The sequence below is a fragment of the Lissotriton helveticus genome, chromosome 5_1 (assembly GCF_964261635.1).
Source record: "Lissotriton helveticus chromosome 5_1, aLisHel1.1, whole genome shotgun sequence".
NCBI classification, from domain to species: Eukaryota; Metazoa; Chordata; class Amphibia; order Caudata; family Salamandridae; genus Lissotriton; species Lissotriton helveticus.
In genome coordinates this window covers 1,098,920,664-1,098,934,730 of record NC_136065.1, presented here as the reverse complement: position 1 = coordinate 1,098,934,730, position 14,067 = coordinate 1,098,920,664, and the positions used below count along the sequence as shown (strand labels likewise).

The 14,067-nt window shown below is 42.9% G+C and overlaps 1 protein-coding gene across 1 annotated transcript in view; it reads left to right on the top strand.

Annotated features, from left to right (window-relative positions):
* Positions 1–14,067, top strand: part of CFAP43 (cilia and flagella associated protein 43) — a 753,224-nt gene that overhangs the window by 147,480 nt on the left and 591,677 nt on the right. The window contains exon 10 of the mRNA XM_078643733.1: positions 13,680–13,760. Within this exon, the coding sequence (XP_078499859.1) occupies positions 13,680–13,760 (81 nt within the window). The remainder of the gene's footprint in view (positions 1–13,679; positions 13,761–14,067) is intronic.

Here is a 14,067-nt window from a genome sequence, read left to right as displayed (position 1 = left end):
GGACAGTCCTACGTCCCGATCCTCCCCAGTGGATGACATTGGCACGTATCTGGATGTCTTGCAAAGAGGAGCTCAGAAGCTAAACATTGAAATGTCTGTCCCTCAGGTTACAACGACAGTCATTTTTGAGACTTTGCACAAAAAGGCGATCACCCGTCCTCTACTACCATTAGTCCCGGGGATTATGGATCCTGTCAAGGAGGTATTCCTAACTCCGGCGGCTATCAGAGCTGTGCCAGCCCGCATCCAGAAGAAATACAAACCGGCCTCTTCTGACCCGGTTTTTGTAAGATCTGACCCTCCAGCAGACTCGGTTATTGTGGCGGCGGCGAGGAAGACACACGCAGTTGCCGGTTCTTCCTCAGTCCCACCAGACAAGGACAGCAAGACTCAAGACTCCTGGGGTCGCAAGGTTTGCAACTCAGCTGCGTCGACTCTTAAGGTTTCTAGTGCGGCTGCACTTCTGGGTCGCTACGACAGAGCCTTATGGGACTCTATGGAAAGGTTCAAAGCCAAGCTGCCTAAAGAAGACCAGCAGGATTTTGAAGAGACCGTGACTGAAGGATGTCTGGTGGCAAATCAAATGATAAGCACGGCTGCGGATGGTGCTGTCCTGGCGGCGCATTCCTATTCTCATGGGGTTTGTGCCAGGAGATCGGCATGGTTGCGCCTGACAGGCCTGAAGCCGGATGCTCAACATCGCATCCTTAATCTCCCCTTTTTGGGTTCCGCTCTCTTCGGGGAACATGCTGACGAGGAAATGACCCGAATGAAGACGGAACTGGACACAGTGAAAGCGGTGGGCTTGGAGAAAAAGAAAGAATTCAAGCGCCGCTTCAAGACCAACAGGGGGAGAGGGGCTCAACAGAGGGTTCAAACCCCTCAGTGGTCCCAGAATAAGAACCAAGGGAAACCCCAGTTTCGAGGCAAACCTGGCAGAGGTAGAGGAGGTCATCAACAATCCTCTAACACCACCAGAGGAGGAAAAGCCTGAGCAGTGGCTTCCTCTGGTGCTGTTGCCCACTCCAGTGGGAGGAAGTGCTTCACAACACCTGGCAGAGTGGGTCAGCATCACAAAGGATCAGTGGGTGCTGAATATACTGCGCAATGGATACAAACTACGTTTCCTTGCTCCTCCACAGAACATACCTCCAAAGAGCGCTTCCCCTCACCAACTAAGCTTGCTCCGAAGAGAGGTAAAAGTCCTACTACAAAAGCGAGCGATAGAGGAGGTTCCTCTCGCTCAAAGAGGAAAGGGAGTTTACTCCAGGTACTTTCTTGTCCCCAAAAAAGATCAGGAGGACAAGTTCAGACCAATACTCGATCTACGACTTCTAAACAAGATCATCATCAGAGAAAAGTTCCGCATGCTGGCTCTTCACCAAATATGCCCACATCTTCAAGTCGGAGATTGGATGTGTTCGGTGGACCTGCAAGATGCGTACATTCACATCCCAATTGCTCAACAACATCGCAAGTACTTGAGGTTTGTCGTAGGGAACAAACACTATCAGTACGCAGTGCTACCCTTTGGTCTCAAGTCCGCACCACGAGTCTTCACCAAATGCATGGCAGTGGTGGCGGCTTTTCTGCACAAGAAGGGACTCTTCCTATACCCATACTTGGACGACTGGCTCCTAAAAGGTCCGTCTCCAGTGCGGGTAAAACACGATCTACATCTGTGTCTTCTCCAATTGCACAGGCTCGGTCTCCATGTGAATCTGGAGAAGTCAGGCCAGCGGCCTACACAGTCAATTCACTACCTAGGCTCCGTTCTGGACACAGAAGTGGGAAAAGCGTTTCCTTCGGAGGAGAGACTTTTTTCCCTGAACCAGAAATGTGGAATTCTGCTAGATTCTCGGCTTCCAACAGCCCGACAAGTAGCATCCCTGCTGGGTTCCATGGCATCCTGCATCTTTCTCATCCCAAACGCCAGGCTGAGAATGCGGCCTCTACAGCAGGCCCTGGAGGATCAATGGGACCAGGCGACAGGTCTTTGGGAGGATCGCATCAAGCTCTCCCAAGCGACGAAAGACGCCATCAAATGGTGGACACGGAGAAAGAATCTGCTGGTGGGGGTTCGGTTTCACCAGCCTCTTCCAAACCAGTCGATAGTGACGGATGCCTCTCTGCAAGGTTGGGGAGCACATATGGGTCCGCTTCAGATTCAAGGCCTGTGGTCTGCGCAGGAGCAGACATACCACATCAATATGCTGGAACTCAGAGCGGTATTCCTGGCTCTCAAAGCTTTTTTACCAGCGATAGAGTCCAACTCAGTCCTAGTTCAGACGGACAACACGACCACCATGTTCTATCTGAACAAACAAGGAGGCACAAGATCTCGCCCTCTGTCTCGAGAGGCTCAGGCAATCTGGCATTGGCTCCTCTCTCGAGGCCTCACGATAGTGGCGGTGCACCTTCCAGGCGAGTTGAACGTAAAAGCAGACGCACTCAGCAGGCACTTCGAAGATCAGCCAGACTGGGTGCTAAACGACGAAGTGGTGGAAGAGCTTTTTCGTTGCTGGGGTCGTCCAACCATAGATTTGTTTGCAGACGACGAAAACTCCAAATGCCACGCCTTCGCGTCCAGGTTCCACCGGCCAGGGACTCAGGGGAATGCTCTATTGATGGATTGGTCAGGGACATTCGCTTACGCGTTTCCTCCCCTGGCTCTGATTCCGAGAGTAGTTTCCAAGCTCTGCAGGTCGAACATGGACATGATCCTGATAGCTCCGGATTGGCCGCGGCAGTGGTGGTACCTGGACCTTCTACATCTGTCTGTGTGTCCACACAGACGACTCCCTTGCAGGCCGGACCTGCTGAGCAAGATGAACGGGTGGATAATGCATCCCAACCTCCCATCATTGAACCTAACAGCATGGCTCCTGAGGTCCTGCAATATGGGCATTTGAACTTGCCTCCTGAGTGCCTGAACATTTTAAAGGAGGCCAAGAGACCTTCCACGAGAGCGTCCTATGCGTTTAAGTGGAAGCGGTTTTTCATATGGTGTAGAGATCATCACCTTGACCCGACTAAAGGACAGGAGGACGTCATCTTGCCATACCTCCTTTCCCTAGCTACTGCTGGTTTGAAATACGCTTCTATTAGGGTGCATTTGTCAGCCATAGTAGCATACAGAAAATCACCAGATCAGGTTTCTTTCTTTCAGGTTCCAGTGGTTAAGGACTTCCTCCAGGGGTTGAAGAAAGTGTATCCCCCTGTGCAAAATCCTTCTCCTCCATGGGAATTAAACCTGGTGCTATCCAGGTTAATGTCACCACCTTTTGAGCCCATCCACAAGGCCTCTTTGCAACATCTCTCTTGGAAGGCGGCCTTTTTGGTGGCGATTACCTCTGCTCGCAGAGTCAGCGAGATTCAAGCTCTCTGTGCGAAAGAACCATACACTATCTTTCATCACAATAGGGTAGTCCTAAGGGCTCATCCTGCTTTCTTACCTAAAGTCATCTCTGATTTTCATATAAATCAGTCCATTTCCCTCCCGTCATTTTTTCCAAATCCTACGACCCCAGCCGAGCGGTCACTTCACTCCTTAGATCTTAAAAGAGTGCTTAAGTTCTATTTGGAAATGACCAAAGGGATTATGAAAACGGATCAACTGTTTGTGAACTATGGTTCAATGAGAACAGGTTTTCCAGCGGCCAAGAGGTCCATCGCGAGATGGATTGTCTCTTGCATTAAGTTGGCTTATCAGCTTGCAGGCAAGCCTTTGTTGCAGTCACCCAAAGCGCATTCCACTAGAGGGAAGGCCGCTACAGTAGCCTTCTTGCACGACATTCCAATGTCAGAGATATGCAAGGCTGCGACTTGGAAATCAGTTCATACCTTTACGAGACATTACTGTCTCGAGTCTGATTCCAGGGCCGATACTCAAGTAGGACAAGCCTCTTTGAGGAATCTATTTGGGTAGCCTACGGCCTATACGAGCTTAGTGTTTTACTAGGCTTAATATGGTTTATTACTGTATTGTTACTCCTTTGCCCGCAGGGAGATGAGGTGAGGCTCGCTATTCTATTCTAATGCTTATGACTATTGATGAGGATCCCCTGGAAGAGAAGGATTAGTTACTTACCTGTAATCCTAGTTCTCTTCCAGGGGTATCCTCATCAAAGTCATAAGCAACCCTCCCGCCTCCCCGGGCAAAGGACACTCTTTAATAAGGAGATATTGTTAACCTATTTGTAATTGGGTTTATTTTCAGTCTCCGAAAAGAACAACTGACCTAACTGTCACCCCTGAGGCATGATGGGATACTGGGGGTCAGGAGTGCCTTAAAGGCACGGTGTCAGTTTATTGCTATACAGCTACAGGTTAGCTTTTCAGTCTTTTTAGACTGTGTGTTTGCAATGCAGCCTGGGAGCTTTCTATGCTTCCAGTGAGTTATAAGAATTTCTACTGCTTTCTGAGCATTAAAACAATTTCTAAACAAACTTTTTTGTTGTTTCTCATGTTTCTAATGCTTATTAATATTACATGTATGGTGGAAATTCTACACAGCATATTTCAGCTCTGTTTTTATTGGCTGCTATTGCATGTTATATATATATATATGTATTTATATATATATGAGTATATATATATATGTGGGGCACATATAATATAGTGTTTCCGGGGTCCCGCACGTGGGCGGGAATATTCTAATGCTTATGACTTTGATGAGGATACCCCTGGAAGAGAACTAGGATTACAGGTAAGTAACTAATCCTTCTGTAGCCTATCAAATGCACAGGTTCAACACTCCATGTTTCTTGAAAGCAAAGCAAGTCCTGAGAGTGAACAAAATCCATAAAAATAAAATGATCCACTTTGGATCTAATACCGGCTATATTCCAGGAAGAAATTTTAAGCTCCGTTAAGCTCTTTGATGGAATAGGCTGGGCTTCAGGAGATATCAAGGTGGAGTTGACATATAAAGGAGGGGCCAAATGATTGCCCCCCTGCTCCAAGTTATCTTCTGCTGCCCGAACATCCCCACCGAGCTCCACAACATCACAGGTGGTTAACATAGCTGGTAAGTGTTTCCCCCCAAGTACATCTGCATATTCATCCATGCAGGGATCAGATTGTGTTACCTCGTTTAAACCTGACACTGTGGGAGTTGTTGAAATAGACCACAGTCAGTCAATATTTTCAAGCCCACTAAGAGTGTCATAGTAATTGAAGGTAGGGATTCCATATCTTCTGTCCCATGGTTGTTCACAGTTCATGGTACGGTAACGATCATGAGGTATACGCCTAATAGGTGGAAGAGGAGGGTAAAAGTAACCAAGGGGAAAGATGTTAACAGAATGCGGATCGTAAGGCCCCATGGCAGCTCTTTCCATTATTGTATGAACCAGTTCAGGGGATCGAAAAGATAGAACTTCACAATTGCCCCTCAATATGTTGGTCGAGGTACCCACCCATCTAGCTCGTCTCGCCATTTTGAACTCTGAGAAAAGGTGACTTTTTAGTCCTACCCTAGATGACAAAAAATGGAGGGATTTATTTCTCAGGGTTGACCAGTTTTCAGTGGTGTTAAAAGGGATTGGGGTTACATTTGTAAAAACCACAGTGTAGGGTGTAGCTTCTGGAGGAAGATTTAAATTAAAGAGATTCGGTGTTTCTCCTTCCCCATGTTGAAGCCCTACAGTTCTATTTTGTAGTGGTGTTACAAGCGAAGACACATTCGGGGTTGCCGCGATTGAATCAACAAACCCTTTATCCTGACTTAAAGTGTCCCCCCTTGTACCCTTTTGATTAAGCCGGTCAGTAGACTTTAAAGTCAGGTGTTTAGACTTTGCTAATGCTTTGGTTGGAGCTGGTGTTTTAGCTGGTATTTTAGCTAAAACTGGCACTTTAACAGAAGCCAAAGGGCCAGTTTTGGAACATGATGCATTTGGTTGGGGTAAAGATTTAACCTCACTTGGGGTCAATTGTTTATCAAGTTTACCCTCGATATTAATTAGCCTAGATTCTATGTTCTTAACTTTTAAGTTTATAGGCTCAAAGAGGCTCATTAATAAAGTCTCCATTCTCTCCCAAAAAGATTCATCATTTGAGTCCCTATTAGTAGTATGAAGAGGGGTTGTCGCTGGGTGATCATTCCTCTCACTCCCTATGCTCCTATTTAAATGTTCTATACTTTTAATTCTTTTAAGTTTAGTATTCCTTTTGTTGTTTTTATTTAACATGCTAGATTGCCTTTCTCTGGCAATATGTTTTTGTTTAGATCTAGCCTTCTGCCCTCTAGTTCTAATACAGGGGCTGTCACTAATATTTAAGGTAGGGATTGGGCTTCCTAAAGTATCTTGTCCCTCATTGTCTGGGGCATCCTCGTTTGGGGGAGTGGAATCACCAATCTCGTTACAAGGAGATAGGGAGGGAGTCACGGATAGCCTTACGGTTAAAGGTAGTAAATCATTAACATCCTTGGAATCCCTGCAAGACCTCTCTATTATTGGGGTTATGCTAGTTCTTCTAGGCAAAGCTGCAAAGGAGGGCTAATAAGGAGTCCTGGGAATTAATAGTCATCGTTGTCATATTTGGATTAGCTAAGGGGGGAAGAGAACCTGATGGCAGGGAAAGACGCCTTTCAGTGCTTTCAATGGCTGAAGCAACCACCCCAATCGTCTGCTGCAGCATTCGATCTATAGCTGTCAAAGTAGGTAGGGGAGGGTTAGCAGCAGTTTTGTCCTTAACGTTTTTCACCATATTTACTGAGCAATGGATCCAATGAATTTAAGAGAATAGTACACTAGCAGAGTGCACTATATTAACACACTAAATACATATATGACACTGATTGCAATAATGGAATAAAGATAGAACAAAGAAACTAGTAAAATTAATGGTGTTTACGGACCTCAGGCTACAAAATGGAAAGGGGGTGGCCCAGCCCAGCCTCGGCCAGCCCCGGATGGCCACAGACGGCCCGCCCTCTGCCCGGGCTCAGCCCGGCGACCGCCCGCGCGCATGGCGGTACGAGCAACGCCCTTTTCAAGCGCCTCCGGGCGCGTTTAGGGGCATGGCCAGATGAGGGCTCCTGGGAGTTGTAGTACCACGTTCCCCACGCTCTGCGGCTGTGCCTGATGACCTGCGGCGCTTGCGCCGGGGGGGAACGGCAACAGGCAGCAAAACAGCGTGGCGTCCAAACCGAGTCCCGTCCCGATTAGCAGGAAGGCAGGGGGCTGGTCGAGCGTTCTGTGGGTCAAAGCAAGGTCCGCAGCGTCCGGTGAGTACAAATACTGGCAACCCACTTGCCAGTGCGAGCGACGCCCTTTTCAAGCGCCTCCGGGCGCGTTTAGGGGCGTGGACAGCTGAGGGTTCCTGGGAGTTGTAGTACCACGTCCCCCCCGCTCTGCGGCTGCGCCTGATGACCTGCGGCGCTTGCGGCGGGGGGGAACGGCAACAGGCAGCAAAACAGCGTGGCGTCGAAACCGAGTCCCGTCCCGGTTAGCAGGAAGGCAGGGGGCTCGTCGAGCGTTCTGTGGGTCAAAGCAAGGTCCGCAGCGTCCGGTGAGTACACCTGCTCTGTTAAAAAGGAGCAGGGTGAAAAAATAAGCGGCGACTCTTATAATGACAGGAGGAAAGGAAGGAAGTCCCTATTTAACACAACTTGGGAGTATCATAATAATAATACCCTCTTTAGTGAACACATAAGCCCATGGATTTAAAAACCACAATATATACATATATTTTCAATTCACTGAATTATTCACAAACACAATTTCTGATAGAGATAATTTAAAACAATTGTACAATTTATTTAATATAGAACTTATACATTCAATAACAATTTCAGTGCCTTTGCAGTACAGTGTTAAAAAATAGTTTTTCGAATTTCACATGAAGAGCAAATTGAAAACAGTAGTTATTACAAAAGATGTCAGTGTTAAAAAATAGTTTTTACGAATTTCACATGAAGAGCAAATTAAAAGCAGTAGTTGTTGCAAAAATGTCGACGCAGCGTTTCGGTTTTTATTTGTTACACCTTCATCAGGACAAAGCGCTAGTTAGAAAGAAACATACCATTAGAATCATACAGTCAGTTCCTCGTTCTTTTTTTGACAATTTTATTTTTCTGTACATGTAATATTTAACACTAGCTCTTTAAGGTACTCTATAACTATATACGAAACATGTGGTATTTTGGGGTTACATAGTGGCTAAAGAGGGTAATTTTGCTAGGACAGAAACTAAATAGTGGAGTGCATCTAAAATGCACCTTCAAGTATCTTTAAATGTCGTACTTGCATACCTTAAGTTCTAAGGGAATGGGTAGTCGTCCTCTTTAATCAATTTTCGTACTAGTACCATTCATTATATCACTAGCTCAAGCTTAGTGTCATGAGATTTCTTGGAATAGAAAGGGATTACATATTAGAATATAATGGGGCTCCAAATGATTGAGCAGTTAATAAATCACGGGACATGCTATTGTTCCCTTCAATTCAAGATCTATTCTTGCATATAAGAGTTAATTTTTGTCACGAATTACAGCTCCATCAGTATGAAAATCAAAAATATTATAAATAGAAGTTGTCACTTAGTAACAAATAAAAACCAAGAAAAACTCCCCAAACCCATGGTTGCCTTCAGACGCAATCAGACAATAAGGAATAAACTCGAACACACTTATAGGGAAGAAGATACGATAACACAAACCAGTATTAATAATGCTCCACTACCCACTGGAACTTTCCCATGTGGGAATTGTTCCAACTGCAAACAGGTTATAAAAGGAGAATATGTGAAACACAACAACATCAAGCATAAATTAAAATCCTTCATGAATTGTAGATCAAAGAACATCATATATTTTATAAAATGCCCCTGTAATCTAGTGTACATAGGGGAAACCTCCCGTGAAGTCAGATTGCGGGTAAATGAACACAAATCCGCCATCCGGACTAGAAAGAAAGGAGCTCCATTGACGGACCACTGGCAACTAGCAAACCACACACTGGAAGAACTTTCATGGTGTGGGCTAGAAACCGTATATATGAACGCCCGAGGAGGCAATATGGAGGTGAAAAGGAAAAAGCAAGAACAATTTTATATGTCTCGTTTCAACACTGTCAAAAAGGGATTAAATTCCAAGGAAGATTGGGAACGTATTTTGTAAACAAACTAGTTTCCTTTTATCAGCCACGAGTTAATTCTCCTTCCAACAATAGAGGATATGTACATCAGAACTAACTAATAGGCATAATCATATCCGGTCCCAATACTAAGATTTTATTGTTGGTAATAAATACAGGTACCTAGATGTGAACAGCCTCTAGTACCACATTCCGTCTGAAAGGTAACAATAGGTGTATAGCATCACCCTCAGACAATAGTGGTACGACTTGATACGGAGTGCGATGTGGAACTTGAATACGGTTTAGTTTTAAAGTAACAAAACCCTCTCAAAGGTTGGTAATTTAATAGAGTAACTTAATAGAGTTACGGTTTACTCATCATGGTTGGCCCATTGTAATCTTACCCAAATGGCTAGTGAATACCAGCGATATTCCACACATGGTTTAATATAACATAAATGAAAAAACTAAATAAGGATAATTATACCATAAACAAATAGAGTAATTTTTATTTTGAGACTGGAAACTACTGGAGTAATTCCCGGTCCAAAACGCACAGGAAATGACATCTAAATACGGCGGGAGTAGGAACTACTGGAGGAGTTCCCGATCCAAGACGCACAGGAAATGACATCAAAAAAACGGCGGGAAATGTCGAGCAGACCGGATATCCAGGTACGCTTATAAACAATTACCAGAATAGCAGCGCCAATATCGCGAAAAAAGAGCCTTGAGCGTAGCAGGGAGGCCGTACCACGCTGATCTGGTAAGAACTACGTACCTTGTAGCTGTTATATATAGTTAAAAGACCCATGCGTAGGATATTCTAAATCGTAATGCATAAGGACTAACAGCACCTAAGCGGTATAAGAAGACGGTGGGGCTGATGAATTTAAAAAGAACGTAGCGGGGAGTGTCCATGTAGCAGTCTTTTTAATACTTGGATTAAATTTGACCCCGAAAAATAAGCCGTGAACTTAGATAAAATAAAAAATACACTCTCTTCGAAAAATATCTAATGAAACTACTGAAAGCTGGTGTGTTTTTTTAGTATAAATCCCTGAGATTTCTCATTGATAGAAACCATCGGTAACGAACTAATATAAACCACTAGCTGTAATACCACTTATACAGCAATAGCAGACTATATATGGTTCAGAACTGTGCATTATATTACAGATTTGGAGGAATCAATTACTCCGCATCAGATAGACGGATGAAACTCAAATTTGAAACAAACTGCAATTTATAACGCTGTTGTCAAGAGCATCTCGTCACATGTTGCTACAGTTTTTCATATCAAAGGGTGAGTGAAAGTACTAGATCCCCAAAGTAACAGCTGCTTAAGCCAGGAAGGTTGATAATTAAATTATAAACGATTGTGCCTTTTTTCCTGCTTTATTCATCTCCTTCGAATTTGGAGTAGAAGTATAACCCCAGCACCAATAAGAAAACGGTGGCTCCCTCAACTCTTATATGCAAGAATAGATCTTGAATTGAAGGTAACAATAGCATGTCCCATGATTTATTAACTGCTCAATCATTTGGAGCCCCGTTATATTCTAATATGTGATCCCTTTCTATTCCCAGAAACCTCATGACACTAAGCTTGAGCTAGTGATATAATGAATGGTACTAGTACGAAAATTACCTCAAATTGATTAAAGAGGGCGACTACCCATTCCCTTAGAACTTAAGGTATGCAAGTACGACATTTAAAGATACTTGAAGGTGCATTTTAGATGCACTCCACTATTTAGTTTCTGTCCTAGCAAAATTACCCTCTTTAGCCACTATGTAACCCCAAAATACCACATGTTTCGTATATAGTTATAGAGTACCTTAAAGAGCTAGTGTTAAATATTACATGTACAGAAAAATAAAATTGTCAAAAAAAGAACGAGGAACTGACTGTATGATTCTAATGGTATGTTTCTTTCTAACTAGAGCTTTGTCCTGATGAAGGTGTTACAAATAAAAAACGAAACGCTGCGTCGACATTTTTGCAACAACTACTGCTTTTAATTTGCTCTTCATGTGAAATTCGTAAAAACTATTTTTTAACACTGACATCTTTTGTAATAACTACTGTTTTTAATTTGCTCTTCATGTGAAATTCGAAAAACTATTTTTTAACACTGTACTGCAAAGGCACTGAAATTGTTATTGAATGTATAAGTTCTATATTAAATAAATTGTACAATTGTTTTAAATTATCTCTATCAGAAATTGTGTTTGTGAATAATTCAGTGAACTGAAAATATATGTATATATTGTGGTTTTTAAATCCATGGGCTTATGTGTTCACTAAAGAGGGTATTATTATTATGATACTCCCAAGTTGTAGTAAATAGGGACTTCCTTCCTTTCCTTTTGATATTTCTCCTTGTCCCCGATTGGATTCCTAAGGAGACCTCCTTTGCTTTTTTGACTTGGTCTTATAATGACAGGCCATAAACATATGAGCCAGACAAACCATGCAGTCTCTACACTGCTACTGCTCATTTGCACAGATCTTACAGTAGCAAACTCTCCCCGAACCTGCACGTTTTCAGGAAGGACCTCAAGACCTTGCTCTTCGTCTGAGCCGGAGCTGCCCCCCCCCTCCCCCAGCGCCTTGAGACCCTCACAGGTGATTAGCACGCTCTATAAACCCCCTGATTGATTGATTGAAACAGTTTATGTCAAATTTATATCAGCTGTGTTTGCTGAGGCCCCATGCATCAGTAATTATAATATCACTTAAAAATCTTTATCAAAATAGATTGAAAAATGCCTTCACATAAATCATGAATTGACAACCAACTGGCCTTGGCAGTAAGTGTCCTGTGTTAAATATCAAGCCAATTCAGCAATAAAATAAACATCTAGAACTCAGCTTGAATAATCTCTGAAATATCCGCTTTAAATATATTTTTTATATTAATTTAAGGTTTCACCAGAAGTTCAAAGACAGCTGCATTTTACCTATAGTTCTCATAGGTCAGATCTGCCCCACCAATTCTGGCCCCTGTACATTCTCTTTCTGGATCTAGTAAATCTCATTTTTCTTCATCACATACTTCATCTTCTGACAAGCAATCAGGAGAAAAAGCTCCATGTCTCTATACAATCGCTCAACCTAAGCATGCGGCTTCCAGTAGACTAGCCTTCGCTAACTTGAGCATCTCATCGAGAACATGAACATTCAAGTAGGTGCCAGGAATTCCTCTGCAACTGTAAACGAGTGAGTGTATGGTTAAGGTTTTATCACTGTATTCAGTAAACAATACATCCCTCCCACATAGTTAGTGATTGATGTGATACAATTTCCAAAGCATGAAACAGAATAGTTGGATCCTGGCAAATGTAAGATGTATTTGGCAGTGACAAGCATCTACAGGAGCCAGTCAGGTGGAGCCCTTTCCAATTGTAATGCAGCCGTGCCATTTCAGCTTATTAAAACACTGTCAGCATAGTGGAATATATAAATGATCTTGTGACACCTCATGCTTAAGCCTATCAAACCAGTGGTCCTACTCCCAGCAAGCAGTTTCCTTGTTGGACCATCTTCTGCTATAAGACAAAATCAGCCCCAGGCATTGTGTGCTTATAAACAATACATATGTTTGAATCCAGGTAGTCTGATTCTTCAACTTTACCCAAAGATTTACCTACAGAATTTTGCCATAACCAAGAAATGTGTCACCCTCCTTCTTCCAGTGACTTATTTTAAATGTGTCATCCCTACATCCAAGCTAAACAATACATTTGCCTTCTCTGATCTTGTTCCAGTCATAGATAGCCTGCTAACATGCACTTTTTGTCAGTACTATGCACTTTAAGCATCCTCTAAGAGAGGGGTATATTTTGACTAAGACATCCCCAAAAACTATTTATCTTGGGTCATTTGCTGCTTGAAGTTGCCCCTGTCCATTCCCCTCTCACCTCACGACTACCTTATTTTCTTCTTGCATGGGTATCTATCCCCGTAGGTGGCTGTGCGAGGGCAATGACGGAGAAAGACAACCTGACTGTTATGGAGCTTGCCAAATCCCTGCTCCTAGGCTCTTTTCTATTCTTAATATCCGCCCCCTAACTCCTCTTCCTTCAGATACATAATGACATTGAAAGTCTGTAGCATGAGGCATATGAGCGTGTGAATAGCCGTGCCCAAAGCTTTTGAGTTACCTCTTTAAAAATTAATTTCCAATTCTGCCATCAGGTGAAAGTTTATCTCAGAGGTTGGGTGCTATGGTGAACCTACGTTTAATGTAGTTCTAACCGAGTCACTGTAAAGGTACATTTATCCTTTTCAGATCAGTGAAAGTCCGCAAACCTAAATTTCCTTATTTTTAGTTCCTTAGACCATTTCTGTGCATTGTTTGGGTGTTTTGGTTTCGTAAAAAGGACCTTATCCTGCTGAATATTTCAACTTTTAAATGCATGAAAAGCTACAAATTCTCAACGTGCATAATGGCTGAAAAGTTTGCTTACAGTGTTGGCTGTTTAACGTTTTCTGGGACCCAGATGGACATTGTGGTTGTTGTTAAATTAAAAGTTTAAGAATTCTAATATTCTAAGCCAGTAACATCTTCTAATCTTTTTTTGTAAAAGACTGTAGGTTCATCAGGAATTTTACAGGTGTGGTCTGTAGTAGATGGCAGCAATATCAGCACGCTTCATCTTAATACACAGGTAATTAGTAGAAAGTTTTTATGCTAATTTTTATATATAGCTTTTCCTTATTGCTGACAATTGTTGAAATGTATCCAAGCATGTATTTAAAATATTTAAATTGTCAAAATATTGAGTTAAGTGTAAGGTCTTGAGCTAAACTAAAGGGGTTGCCAATCACTGGCTCGTGTAACCTATAGGTTTTATTTATTTTATTTATGTACTTAGCGTCAGTAGCCTTTCAAACAAAAAGGTATAGCATAGTAACAATAACAGTACATGGGTCGTTGAGGTTAAGATGGTTAACATTGTTTGGATAAATACAATT